This window comes from Rhinolophus sinicus, linkage group LG09 (genome assembly GCF_036562045.2).
Source record: "Rhinolophus sinicus isolate RSC01 linkage group LG09, ASM3656204v1, whole genome shotgun sequence".
Classification (NCBI taxonomy): Eukaryota; Metazoa; Chordata; class Mammalia; order Chiroptera; family Rhinolophidae; genus Rhinolophus; species Rhinolophus sinicus.
In genome coordinates, this window is record NC_133758.1 from 68,295,488 (window position 1) to 68,309,892 (window position 14,405).

At 45.0% G+C, this 14,405-nt stretch overlaps 1 protein-coding gene across 1 annotated transcript in view; it reads right to left on the reverse strand.

Moving 5' to 3' along the window:
• The window catches only part of CDHR3 (cadherin related family member 3), a 63,840-nt gene that overhangs the window by 1,478 nt on the left and 47,957 nt on the right, over nt 1–14,405 (reverse strand). Inside the window, exons 12-18 of the mRNA XM_019745394.2 lie at nt 12,583–12,809; nt 10,416–10,587; nt 8,620–8,870; nt 6,577–6,758; nt 4,549–4,562; nt 3,212–3,243; nt 1,402–1,456 (exon numbers count right to left, since the gene is read on the reverse strand). Of these exons, the coding sequence (XP_019600953.2) occupies nt 1,402–1,456; nt 3,212–3,243; nt 4,549–4,562; nt 6,577–6,758; nt 8,620–8,870; nt 10,416–10,587; nt 12,583–12,809 (933 nt within the window). The remainder of the gene's footprint in view (nt 1–1,401; nt 1,457–3,211; nt 3,244–4,548; nt 4,563–6,576; nt 6,759–8,619; nt 8,871–10,415; nt 10,588–12,582; nt 12,810–14,405) is intronic.

Genomic DNA, 14,405 nt, shown 5'->3' on the forward strand with positions numbered 1-14,405 from the left:
CCTCCCCCATCTCCACCCTGCTCTATTCTCATCCTCAGGGAAAGATGAAGCATGCTAAAAGGTGTGGATTACTGAGATAGGAAGCAGTCTTGTGAACAGTGCAATCGTCACTGCCTTCTCCACGAGCTGTAAATCTCCAACCACACAGGTAACAAATACCATGGCTCCATGGTTAGAAAGGTGTAGGAGAGGCTCAAGGCCATCTCCATTTCAAGATTAGAAGACCACATAAACCTGCAACATCATGGGAGTTTCGGATAAATTAGGCTCAATTTCTAATAGGGCTACCCAGTTCATCTGATTTGTTGTAGAAGTCCCCTGAATCCCTGCTATTAAAAGGAATTGACCAAGTAAGGAGGAAAAGGCTGATTTTTATTTATGTTAGGTCAGCAGAGATTTGAGGTCACAGCCACACAAATCTGGTTCCCATTGAGATGATGCAAGGGAGCCATTTTTGTTGTGTCTGGACCATTCATCTGGTGGGCTTTTTTCTTCCCTTTTTCTTCTCTCAAACATACAAATGCAAGGTAATGGCCTTGGTCCTGTCCAGATTTTAGTGTGGAGTTTCAGGCGACGCCCTTCTCTTGCCATTTCCATGCAGCATGAGTGGCCTCTCCGCTGAGGAGCCCACCAGCACTTATGCTAATGTGGGCACATTATGGTAACAAGTACCTAATAATAGAGGGAAATTTAATTCCAGCAGCAGCAGCAGCAGCCTCTCCTGGAGAGGAGCCATCCTCCTTCTGAGGAGGACCGAGCCGTTTGCATGTGAGTGTGGCAGGGAGCCAACACACTTGCCTCCTGAATTTGCTTTTCTTCCCTTTATTCACGTCTATAATTGAGCCTTTGTAAGTGGAGGGATGTGTGTAAAGGAGCTAAATTTGGAGCTGATTTCAGGAGGGTGATGAGAGCTCTGGAGGCCAGCTTTACCTTATGTTCATCTAGCCAACCAAGAAGAAATTCTTGGCCCTCATCTCGGAAAAAAGAAGCCAAGCTTGCCATTTCTTCATATCTCTCACTACCAATAGGATGGTGTTGGAAGCATTCAGAAAGGATGGGGGGGTGTGGGTTGAATCCCAATGAGCAGGAAAAAAATGTGGATTCTTGAATTCACCAATTCCCTGAATTGGTTCGTGATTTGGGGAGGGAGGCTAGACAGAGGTGTGGTCTTTGAGGTGGAAACTCTCTGAGTCCTCATACCAGATCATGTATATCTGCAGGTCAGCTCTTCAGAGGGGATCTCACGATATATGGCAGCCCAGAAGGGTCAGCAATGTATAGGCAACATAGCCGAACAGCTCAACAAACTGAATTAAGAGAGGAAATTGGATAATGTCCTCCATGACTCTACTGAGCTAGTGTATACAAACACTCTTATGGGTGGCATTGCCACTTAACTACCTGGGTCTACGGCTTCTCCATCAAAAGCAGTGCTCATGCTCATCTGGATTGTTTCCTGAGGAGAAGAAAGACATCTTTAAGCACAGCCCTTCGTGCCATCCCCCAGGCAAGGCCGCTCATCCTCACAGCCCGAGTTCCTTACCCAGGGTCTTCTTGACATTTATTTATTCAATAGGCACTGTGCTAGATGCTGCGGACAGAGTGGTGAACAAGGCAGGCGTGGTTACTGCCCGCACAAAGCTTGCGATCAAGTGGGAGCCACTGACAAACAAGTTCTTCAATAGAGTGAGAAGGTCTATGAGGGAATATAGGATGCTTTGGGAGCACAGGTGGGAGTGGGAGGAGGACACTCATTCCAGACACGGGGGTAGGAAAGCATGCTGAGTAAATGATAGCTAAGCTGCATAGAAGGAAGGGCAGAAACGCCACGCAACACTGGCTAAGGTCTGGATTGCCTGTGTGGGGTCTGTCCGGCAGATGTGCAAGGCAGGCACGGATGAACACGCATGTGCTCCCACCCCGGGTTCTGGCGGTGGACCCTTGCCTAGGCCAGTGCAGTGCTGCAGCAGGGCCTGGCCTGCCTTAGCTAAGCCCTGTGCTCCATATCTGTTTCTTCCCTTGATCCGTACTCTGTGCCCCCTTCCAGGACCTGACCTCTATGCCCATAGAAACACTCCCTTCCCTCGCAGAGTGCCCTCCAATGGGGCCATTCTTTAGTATGCTAATGAGGACAGTGTTGGGCGTTTAGTGGGCCCTTCAACCCCCAGTTTTTATCACAGAAGCCATCACTACTCACTTGCGCATCACGGAAGAGAGAGGAAATGGAGGCCGTATGGGTTTCATCCGTTTGATCAGCTTAGCAGCCCCACTGTTTACGGTCATGGGGATTTCTTTACTTAGTCGATTAATTTAATATTATGTATTTCTAAGTCAGTCTCTGACTGACATCACCAAGGCTACTTGCCTTAGACAATAAGACTTGGAGACAAGAGATTACCTCTTCCTCCCATTTGTAGACCGATTAATACATATAAGCACTTAGCTGATGTGCACGGAACAAAAATTCCAGCACACTGGATTGTCCTCATTGCGCGTACCATTCCCCAAAGTTATGGGTCTTGGATCATAACAAAGTCTTATTAGCAGGGGGTAGGGAAGAGCTGGGGGAGGGGGTCATTTTTAAGTTCCATCACTTCCCAGTGGGTAGATTACGTTCAGTAAAAAAAAAAAAAAAAAAAAAGGTAAGGTGGAAGGTAACTTCCAGCTCTCCAATCACACTGCATTTGTGTGACTTAAAATTTTTCAAAATATTTCCCCACCTATTATCTAAGGGTAGGTGTTCTCACTCCCATTTCACAGATGAGAAATCCAAAGCTTAAAGAGGTTGAGAAAGTCCACAAGGTCATATGGACAAGTGGGCAGAGCCAATCCCAGACCCAAGCACTGCCCTTTATCACTTTTTCTGAAAGGTTATGGAAGGGCAAAATCCCATTGAAGGTTATAGTTTCAATTCTGATCTTTAAGCTCTCCCCCAGTCCACTCTCCTAGAGAACTGGTGTAGATAATAAACACCACTGTTCAATATTTATGAAATCCAGTTCTTTTGCAAATATATCAGTAGACATGTTCAGTGGAGGGAACAAATTCTATCAGGAGCTCGTCACACAGCAATCTGTTCCAGTGGCCAAATACAAGCATCTCCCTGAATGATAAACATGCCCCTGAGGCTGTGGCAGCGCCTGCCTGGGCGAGGGCTGGACCGGAGCCCACCCTTCACTAAGCCACGTGCTGCACAGCCAACCATACTTACCACCACCACTTCTCTCTTTGTATTCTTCATTTCTGCAGGGAATGAAATAGGCAGAAGTTAAGCTTCTTGAACAGTAAATTGACCTTAAAATTCTACCCCTACAATGGAATATCTCTTAAACAGGCTTTGAAATCAGTATTGCAGACATGGCAAAATATTTTCTGTCTGTAGACATGTTTGTTGACGGCTTTCCATCTACTCAGAAACACACACACACACACACACACACACACACACACACACACACACACACTACACAGAACTAAAAACAGTCCTTTCTACTCTTTTTCCAGCTTATTGTTATCATTGGACCTAGGAAACTCATTTTTAAATAGTGTTATGGGTAAAAAGGAAAGATTGGATTGATATATTTATTCATAATGTGGAGATTTTTTGCATCCATTCCCTATGCCTTTTTTTATAAAGTAGCTAGGGTGGGAGACAGTTTGTGAAAAATCTCATTTATTAAAATCATCTCATTTGATATAATAACCATTATAATCAAATTTCTAACCCTGCTTTGTGCCTTGTGCATGTCAGACACATGCCTATGGATGGAGTGATTAAAGCAATTATTCTTTAAAAACACACTTCGCAATTGTTTGTCCCATCTCTCCCCATAGCCTGGATTCTCCTTGAGGCAACAACTTTTGGGGTCAGGTGGTGACATCTCCTCAAACTCAGAGTTGGTCAGATGGACCTTACTCAATTCACCAACGTCCCCGAAAGCATTCAGTTCTCTTAGCCCATTGGACTGCATCCAGCCCCCCCTTTCTAACTAGCCTGACCTAAGTAACTTGTGAAAATGATCAAATCCATTACAATCTGAGAATAAAGTATCATTTGTTTTAAAAAGAGGCATCTGTCCAAACAGAGCATTAGCTGTCCTCAGAAGGGGTCACGCCCTTCTGTGAGCAGCAGCAAGTAGGCACTGTCCGTGTTTAACCCACAGAGAATTTCTCCTTCCTGTCCCACTGGGTGGGAAACAGACCTCTAGGTGCGTAAGGTGAGCTGATTGGAGGTGACTCTGGGTAGGGAACAGACAGGACCAAAATGAGAGATCCAATGGGCCACAGCATCCTGTAGGCTGCCCTTCCCTTTCTCCAGCTATGCCTGACCTCTGTTTCAGTCCACCCATGGATGATGTGGCTGAAAACCTATCGAAACAGGACTGCATACTGATTCTCTGCCAAGTTGAAGCCCTTTCATGTTGTACAACAGAATAAGCAAAAATAAATAAATAATAAATAAATAAATGATATAAATAAATAAATAAATAAATAAATAAATAAATAAATAACACAGCGACAAACAAAAGGAATAAGCACCGCACATACCTCCTTTCTTCACCCTGTGTGGGGGGAAATGATGGACAAGAATTAACCTGAGAGCATTCTATGCTGGTACACACGCCACAACTAACAGGCCTTTGGAGTTGATTGAAAGGGGCCAGGGAGGAGGACTAAATGGAAGGCTGGGCTCCCACCTCTGCTCCAGACAGAGCAGCTCCATCACTATTGGTTTGGGACTAAGGAGGTTCTGAGAGTTGGATAATTTTGAAAACTATTGCTTTGTAGAACTTCAGGGAACATCTCTTCTCTGACAACACTGGGCGTGACAACCCCAATCGGACTGCTTGGCAATTCTTCCTGCCCCGTTTTTCTCCCCAGTAGGTAGGGAGCAGAAAGCTTAGCTCACAGCAGGAAGGTTGGAGGGCTAGCAGTTGAAGCCTGATTTCCTTAACATGAAGAGCTGGAATTAGACTCTAAGACCTTTCCCATGATAACCTTGGATTCTATAATACTGTGACTCTAATTTTATTCTATTTTGCTATTGGATAATGTTGGGGGCCATGTGATACAACTAATTTTCAGAGAGGCCAGATCTGAGTCTGAATTACTAGCTAGTTTTTCTTTCTTAAGTCAACCATGTTGAAGATGATTAATATTTAGAATGTAAGTTAAAACAACCAAGTTCAAGGTGCATATTTAACATTTAACCATAAATTGCATGTGAGTTGTGGCATCTATTAGATGACTTTCTTTAAGAACTTCTGCCCAAATCCCATTACAGAACACCACAATCCTTATAAGCTTAAGCAGCACTCTTTTGGAGCCAATTTTTTTCCCCCAAATCAATTTGTGAGTAGAGTCCAAACAAAAATGCCTTTTTAAATTTTAGCAGGTGCTCCATGATTTCTTACCTTGAAGTCAAGGTTGCCAATAGCAACAAACTTCCCCAATAAATATGGCAAAATGCAAAGCACATCTTTATGCTAATGCCTTGTAGTTTTATACAGTCTTCCATCCATAGATTTTAAATTATCGGACAGTACTAATTAATCTTCAAAATACCTTTAAAAGGCACACGAGTCTTATCACCCCTTCTTTTTGCCAATGAGAAATTCCAAAACTCAAGTTCCAATGCCACAAGATTCTTTGACTTTTTCCTAAACTTGGAATCTAGAATCTTGCACTCAATCAACCATGAAAAATAATGCAACAATACATATTTTTTAAATATTGTATTAAGCATTTACTCTATATCAGGAGCAGTGCTAAGTGCTTTCTTTGCATTTGCTCATTTAATTGTTTGCTTTTTAAATAAGGAAACTGAGATTCACAAAGTTGTCACTTGCCCAAAGCCAAATGGTAGAGCTAAGATCTGAACCCAGGACTTGTCTAAGCCCAAAGCCCAGGCTCAGAACCATCAGGCTGCCATTGTAAGAGCTACTGGGACTCAAGAAACTGGCTCCCGGGAAGTTTGTTACAATTCAGTGATCACTTCACTCTAGTACCTCACTTCAGCCAGCAAAAGAGACTCCACAGGGTGTCACCAGAGAGGAAACAGGCCTGCGTTTACAGCCCTTTAGAGTGAGAGATCAAGGCCATGAGAAAGAACAATGACTATTTAGTCACACAAAAGCCCCATCGAATCACTGGAGCCAAAAGCTTAATTTCCTTATCAGTTTTTTGTGCTTCCTCTAATTCCATCTCATCCTTTAAATATTCTACAAATAAGAGAACAGCATGTTCTAACCTGCCCACAACTGGGCTTTTTCTGAAGCGTTTATGCAGGAGAGGTCACCAAGAGGTAGCCCCAATTTCACTGAGAACACATCAAGGACAGGGCAGGTGCCAGGAAAACCAAAGGAAGAGTTTCCTGGTCCAGCAGGTGATGAGGAGGGTACACCAGGACCAAGGGGAGCTGGCATTTCTTCGCCATAGGTCCTTTTCCTTCCTTCACTCCGTCCCCCGCTGTACCTTGTAAAGAAATTCTAATTCTCTAGCTTTCCTTCTCCTGAAGTCACTGGAAACAGTGCCCTAAGGGAAGTGGTGGTAGGGCCCAGCCCACTGGCAACTTACAGAGGCTTCTTGTGCTTCGCCGTCTTGCAGGGACAGTGTCTGTGGACGGCTTTGGCCAACAGGACGACCAGGGACACCAGGAGGCCCAGAAGCAATATGGAGCCCAAAGTGATGACAAATGGCACGTACCATGCCGATGGAGAATAAACATTTTTCCTCAGGGTCTGGTAGATGATCTTGGGCTTGAATGACACAGGCGGGAGAGTGAGAGGAGGGTGGGAGCGCTTCTGACGTCAGCGCTCCCACAGGCTGAGTGTTTATTTCGCTCTTTGTCCTTGTTCTATAAATTGACATCTATGTCCTCACAGTTCTGCTGCTTCAACCCATCACCTTATTTATAGTCTTTCCATTAGATCAAAACCCGAAACATTTAGGGAACTAAAAAGCAACTCTAGCCCTGATTTTATTCTCTGTCTTTCTTCCCCTTCCCAAAAGCTAAAAATTCCATTGGCTTTTTCCCCTGCCAAATCAGGGCCTAATCCAGGGATTAATATAGCCGTTGTCTCTCACTGGGAAGGCATGAGCCATGAACGTTGTTTTTGTAACACTTTGTAGGTTTGTCAGTGTTCACTCACTACAGGCTGCACTGCCAGATGAGTGGGCTGATATCACAGTGAAACCTCAAGTTCAGCCTTTACTTCTTAGAGTGGGAGACAGATAACCAACAAGTTATAGAGTTTTCAGGAATAGAGATGCCACAAATGGGACATGTTGTAAGCCCCAGAAAGGGGGCAATTCCTTACTCAGAGGAGCTTGCTGGCTCCTACGGCAACTGAAAGTCCTTAAGGTTACCTTATGCCTCCATTCCCTGTGGTAATATTGACTCAAGCCCATGGAGATGAACCCACTCTTGGTAAGACTCTGAGAAACAGAAGTGGACCTGCTGTCATAGGTGGTTTTCTAAGGTCCCGATTAATTTTCCTCCAGCATACTACAAGTATGGGGCTGCCAACCAAGGGCGTAACTTTTACTAGGCACAGGAGGAAAGGGGACAAAATAGTCAGCACAAATATAAGCCAGTTCCTCCAGGGTGCAGAGGGACATAATCCTGTTGTCAGATTCCAAGACTCTCCCTTCCTTTGTCACCCTGGTTCTATTATGGCACCTGCTTATTTTTCTTCCTACCGTTTATCACCATCGGTAGTTATTTTATTAAATTGCATACCTATTTGTAGCTTATCACCCCCTCTAGCTCAGTGGCTCTCAAATTTAGTACACATCAGAAGCCTATGGAAGGCTTACTAAAAACAGTTTGCTGGACCCCACCCCCAGAGTTTCTGATCTATTAGGTCTGGGGATGTAGTTGGGGATTCCAGATTCCAACATCCTTTCCGGGAGGTTGTGGTAATGATCAAGGTTGGGTGAGATGTAACTCTACTATTCTGGGGGGCCCAGAATGTGCATTTCTAACAGATTTCCAGGTGGTGCTGATGCTGCTGCTCTGGCGGCCACACCACTGATCCATACTCTAAGTTCCATGAGAGCAGAGATCATTGGGGTGTGTTCACCAACGTGATCGGCGTACTATAGGTCTTAGGTCAATATTTGTAGATTGAATGAATCAATTTTAATGGGTTGGAAGTGGGGAGTAGGATACAGACTGCTGCATGGTAATGCTTTAAAAGAAGTGGAGGAAAGCACCTGGTGACTACTGCTTTCATAGACATGGACTTGCCATGACTCTTAAGAGCAAGCGGAGAACAGGATGTGAAGGTAGCAACTGGCCACATGCCCATGAAAATTGTCTCCTGTGCCACAAGCACTGTAGGTTGTCAGTACCTGATCTATCACAAGTCCCTGCACCAATGCACACCCTTGTTTACCAGAAAAGGAGAAGTTACTGGCTCTATAAGTCCCAGGTTTCACCCAGGTCTTTACCACCCAGTGACGACTTCAGTCCAGCAGCCATGATTGCCATTCCTCACAACATCCTAATATCTCAACTCTTTTCAATCCCTCCCACATTTCTCCTGGGCCAAAGGGCTCCATTAATGTTAAATCACAAGGGATGTAACTGGGGTGTCCCGGTACGAAAGCCCTTACCCTGGTGGTCGTGGTGACAATCGTGGTTGGGTAAGGAATGACACTAATAATCAATGTCACTGTCCCTGTTTCAACAAGGGCCTCAGCTTTCTTCCTGCTGGACAGCAAGTTGTCATCAGTTATGTAGACGAGTAGTTTGTAGTTCCAGATCTTATCAAGCCCACCAGTATAGTCAAAGGGAGTTGCAAGGAGCAGGCGTGTAACGTTGGACCCAGCATTGGGAGAGAAGGTGAAGTGGCTGTTGATGTTGCCTAAATGAGATTTAAGACAAGGATTTAGGGGAAAGGAAGAAAAGAGAGGGAGAAATGAAGGTTTAGAGGAAAACTGCAGCCAACCTTTCCCTAAATGTCCAGATCTCATGTGTAGACTGAGCTTCTGATATACCAGGATTATGATATTGGCCTTAGTTGCACCAGAGATTTCATTAACTGCACAAGAGTGTACAAAGGTCACTCTTGTTCACAACCAGTGTGGCTACAACAAGAACAAGAGCAGAAAAGGACAACAGCACACCTGTCGCAGGAGATGGCCACCATCTTACAGCATCAGGCAGAAAGATTTCATAATCCTGGCCTCTCTAGCCAGTCCTATCATCCAGCATTTATTTGATAACAATGTGTAATTCACACTCAGACCAACGAGTGGGCAGCAAGAGGGTAGAGGGGGCCAGATTCCCAGCCATAGGCCAAGCTCACTCCATGCCTGGCTGGTCACACAAACTGGTGACAGATGTCCTTGGAGTTCCCCTAAAGGAAGGTGCCTCCCAGCTTTGCAGGGGTTCCAGTCCCAGGTCCTCCTGAATCTGCCCCATTCTCGCCTCCCCAGCAGTCTGTCAGGGCTTAGCGCTCACAGCTCAGGAAGCTGGGCAGGGAGGCTTCCCACCCAAAAGGCCCCTGTTCATTCCTCCGGTGGCTCTAGACTCATTACCGATTGAAAACCAGTAAATGGAGCAGGAGATGATGCAATTTTTACTCCCTTAGCAGCAAAGTGCTCCATAAAGGCCTGAGGGTTCTCAGTATGGATTATTTCCATCTTCTGCAACTGCAGTCTCTGCCCCTGGGTTTTGTGACACTGCCTGCTCCAGAGGCTTCCTACTGTTCCGAGTTCACGCTCTGCCAGCGCTCAGCAGGTGGCTGAGATGGGTTTTCAGTCTTTCCCATGGAATTGCTCTGCGTGTTTGGGTTTAAATCTCTGGCCCCAGCACTTCATTAGATGAGCTATTTTGGTCTCATTTCCACTGAGGGGTGCTCTTTCCCGCCCCCTCCCCCCAATGGTATATTTTTAAAGAGAAAATGAATGGAGCAGAAGAGAATTCCTGAGGACACATTTCAAAATGCATTAATCTATTTAATCTATTATTATCCAGAAAGAGGACAGGGATTCCCTGCCCCCACTACAGCTTGCAGGAAAAGAGGTGGTTGAGCAGCTGGACTAAAAAAATTTTGTTAACTACAATCATATGATTCATGAATCATACGATAGTCTGGGAACTTGGGAGGATGGGTCACCATCAATGGGATTCACCCTCCCTTGGCCCTTTGGGCAGCCTTGTGTGGGAGTCCGGGAAGACCCAGGTGAGAAGGGGAAGCCAAGAGGACGGCTGGGAGGCACTGGGGCCATTGCACCCCTCATCCTTGTTTTACTTTCCACCTTCACAGTCTCCTAACTCACACACACTGTGCCCAGATCAGCATGTGAGCACAGACCCCCCCACCCCCACTGCATTCTCCCTGAATAGCAGCGAAGGCCTCTGACCCCAGAAACCAGGCCAGGACTGTCAATGTCCGGTACTGTACCTGGGCCAATAGAATAACGAAAAGACCTGGGGCTGGAATCACGATCAGTACACTGCAGCTTGAAATTTTGAATATTTGTGCCAACTTTCAAATCCACTGGGATGGCCAGGAAATAAGAGTTTGGGATACAAACTGGCTTTTCATCATTTTCCTCCAGGATGTTCACAGTAACCTAGAACAGCAAAAACATGGCCATCGTCAGTAGCTGAAATTTACTGAGTGCCTGCTGGGAACCAGGCCCTGGGCTCTGCACTTTTGTGGACCTTTCCTGAGATTGATAATATGATCATTCCCATTTTACAGATGAGGAAAATGAGACTTAGAGAAATTAGATAATTGACCTAAGGCCATTCAGCTGGTGAGTGCCAGAGCTAGGATTTGAATGTAGGTCTGTTGTACTCCAAGTCCTATATGGTACTATTAACTTCTACAGTGTGTGTGTGTGTGTGTGTGTGTGTGTGTGTATGCACAAATGCATATTATATGTATACATTCACATGCCCCCACACACATGCATCACGACACACGGGGCCCATCCCCAGATAATGGCTGAATTGTTTTTCCAGTAATGGTTATGGATTTATGGTGACCCCCTGTACTTCCTTGCCCACTGTCCTTGTGAATCGGAAGTTGCATCTTTAACTTTGGGATATAGAGTGATGGTTCTTTACCCTGGCTCTACTTTCTTAATAATGGAGTCTGCAGGGTGGGGCCCAGGCACTTTTTTTTACGTCCCCCAGCTGATTCTAATAGGCAGCCAGGGTCAAGAACCGCTGGGATGGAACGAGTGCACCGGGCTAAGCGGGCCCTCCTCTGTGACCTGGGCTAGTGGCACTGCACTAAGCTGGGGGCACTCACCTGCCACAAGCAGGGCCAGCCTATTCTCTTTCACGCTGTCTTTTATGCCCGGTGAATTGGAATATGGACTGGGATGCCTGCCAGCACAGAATCATAGACTGTCAGGCTTGAAAGGGACTTATGTGATCAGCACCCTTTTAAAAAGCTTATACATTTTGAGTTGTATTTATTCTACCTTTGAAATTTGGGGATTTCAGCTATTTCTGAGTCCGGGAATAAATTGAAACGTTCACTCTAGTTAGCTCCCAAAGTGGAATCCATTCATTTTTCTCAAAAAGCCGGCCTGACAAACACTACAATTATCTCCAGTTTAGCCCATCTCTTCCTCAGCATGCAATGCTGAGCCTCACGCATCATTAAAACCAACGTCCCGTTAATTCAAAGTGAGTCATGAGAGGAACGGAACTAGTCAGGCATCGGATGACCGCACGACTCTCCATTTGAGATTAAGAAATTGGGATACAAAGATGATAAGCATGGCTCAGACCTCCCTCGGAAAACTGGGATCAAAGTTGAGACATGAACCCCGTCTCCTGACTCCGAACCAGTCATCCGCTCTGTCACACAGGCCTGCCTGCCGCTAGCTCAGTGTTCATTTTACCTTATGCTTTGTCACTTTACTACTGGGAAAGAGCAAGAAATAGTTTCATCGTCGTGGCTATCATATTACCCTCAGATGATCCTAACCACTGACAGCACAGCCCTGAAGAGCCTGTTTACTCAGAGTGGGGCCCTGGGCCAGCTGCACCAGCAGCACTTGGAAGCATGTTAAGAACGCAGATTCTCTGGCCCCGCTCAGACCTGCAGACTCAGACTCTGTATTTAATCAGATTCTCAACATCAAAGGTTGAGAAGCAGTATAGCCCCATGTCAAGCCACATCACTGTAGGATCTACCCTATCTGGTGTGATGGGGGTGGGGTGGGAAGATGTCAAAACTACTGGGAGGGGGGTAGGAAATGCATAGCTACAAAACCACGCCCCACTTCTGGCAGCCTGGATCTCACCGCCAGCCCAGCTCCAGAGCGAAGGGAGATTTAAAGGGCAAGAGAAGGATACTTATCCCACAGAGTGGCCACCGATCTCAGCACTCCGCCCACTCACCCACACTTGAGTGTCAATCTTTATTTCCCGGGCACTGCTCTGTGTTTCCAATGTGCTGTCCTGGACTCAACTAGTCATTTCCCGTCACATCTGCAGGATGTGCCCTAATGAGATTCCTTGTTGCTATAGCCACCCCTGGAGGGTTCAAGAGAGACCCTAAGTCAACCATTTGGGCTGATGTGAACGCACCAAATAGCCCCACTCACAGTGACTGAGCCTGTATTCTCACTGTTGGTGGCCTGGATTCTGAGAATATAGATGGGGGTTGTTTCGTAGTCCACTTTAGTCACCAGCTGGAGTTCTCCGGTTTGGGGATTAATCCAAAACATGTTTGGGCGCTGGAGGCTGGCCCCACCGGAGGAGATGGAGTACACGATGCTGCTCTGGGGAAAGTCTTTATCAGTGGCGCGCACCTGTCCCACCTGGGTTCTAGCTGGAAGAATAAAGTACCTGAGATTAGTCCTGCTGTACGGGGTACAGGGAGGATCTAGGAGCAGACATTCTCATTGCCACGGGCAGAAAGGTTTTCAGAGGCCCCTTTGCTGTTCAAACTCTGTGTGTCTTATATTTTCAAGTCTATTAAATTCAAATTATACGAATGAACACCCACGAGGTCACTGGCCCTATGACCCAAGCATACTGTGAGGTGCTAAACACAGTTCGTGCCTTTATATGGACTCGAAGCACGCTAATCATTATGCTATCATAAACAACCCTGCGAAGAGCTTCCTCGCATATACAGTTTTTTGCAACAGTGTTGTCCTAAAGTCTTTTGTATTTTCCACATTTTCTATAATGAGTATACATCGTTCTTTTGTGTGTGTATGTGTGATAAAAACATTTTTTTTAATTAAAGTTCATTGGGGTGACAATTGTTAGCAAAGTTACAACATGGATGGATCTTGAGATTATTATGCTAAGCAAAGTAAGTCAGACAGAAAAAGGCGAGAACCATATGATTTCACTGATATGTGGTATATAAAACTGAAAACAACAAAAGAACAAGAAAAACAAATGAAGAAACAAAACTCATGAATCGTTCTTATACACAAGATAAAAAACAATTTTAAGAGTTTTGTAACCGTATGGCAGAATACAGATTTTTAAATACTGTTCCATTTTGTTTATTTTACAAATCTTGTTGGTGGAGCCGCTGGAATTCTGGCTTGTTTGTTTTGTAGAAGCCCTTTATGATAAATTAGACTCCTCAAGGGTAGAAACCTTCTCTTATTCAACTACATAGCCCTAGAAGGAAGCGCCTGACCCAAAGTAGGTGATAAATAACTATAGGGAGATCTGCGAATTCATAAAAAGCCCCTTCCTATTCCATTTGTTATTCACTGGTAAAGAATTAAAAGCCTTTCCTTCAGATCCACTTTTTGTGTTTTGTTTAAAATGTAATGTCAGGAATTGGAGTTGGAGGTGGGGGGAGGGGAAAAACAAAACAAAACTGTAATGTCAGGAAATGGAAACCATCACAATGAAAGAATAAAATGGAGAGGAGGTAATTTTAGGGGGAGTGTTTTGGCTTTTTGTTTGTTTGTTTCACGTATAGAAGTATCCATGATAAAAGGATCAAACACTGTGGTGAAGTCTGATTATACTAGAGCTAAAAAGACCACCTCCAAACTGGAAGAGATGGGGAGAAACTGAAGCTGGAAATGGGGAGTCCTTTCTTTAAGGTGGGAAGAGCCTGCAGAAATCCAGGTGTCGTAAAGGGCAAACAAGAGGCTTCCAGTGAATCCTATTAAGGGAGAGAGGAAATGTCTTTATTTGTTTTTAAATGAAGGAACTCTAGAAATGGAAAAGCTTTTCCTATTTTTAAATTTTAATTCTCTGAATGAGCTGGATAAAAATCACAGTGGAGACCAAGGGACAACTTTGGCTACAAAGAAGAAGGATTAGGGGAATCAGACACAGACAAGGAAACAATCAGGGGTTCAGAGAAATGTAGTTTAATCAACAGTTTTCAAAATCTAGATTTCACCTGAAGGGCTCCTCAGTAGTGAGGACAATTTAAAGAGAAATA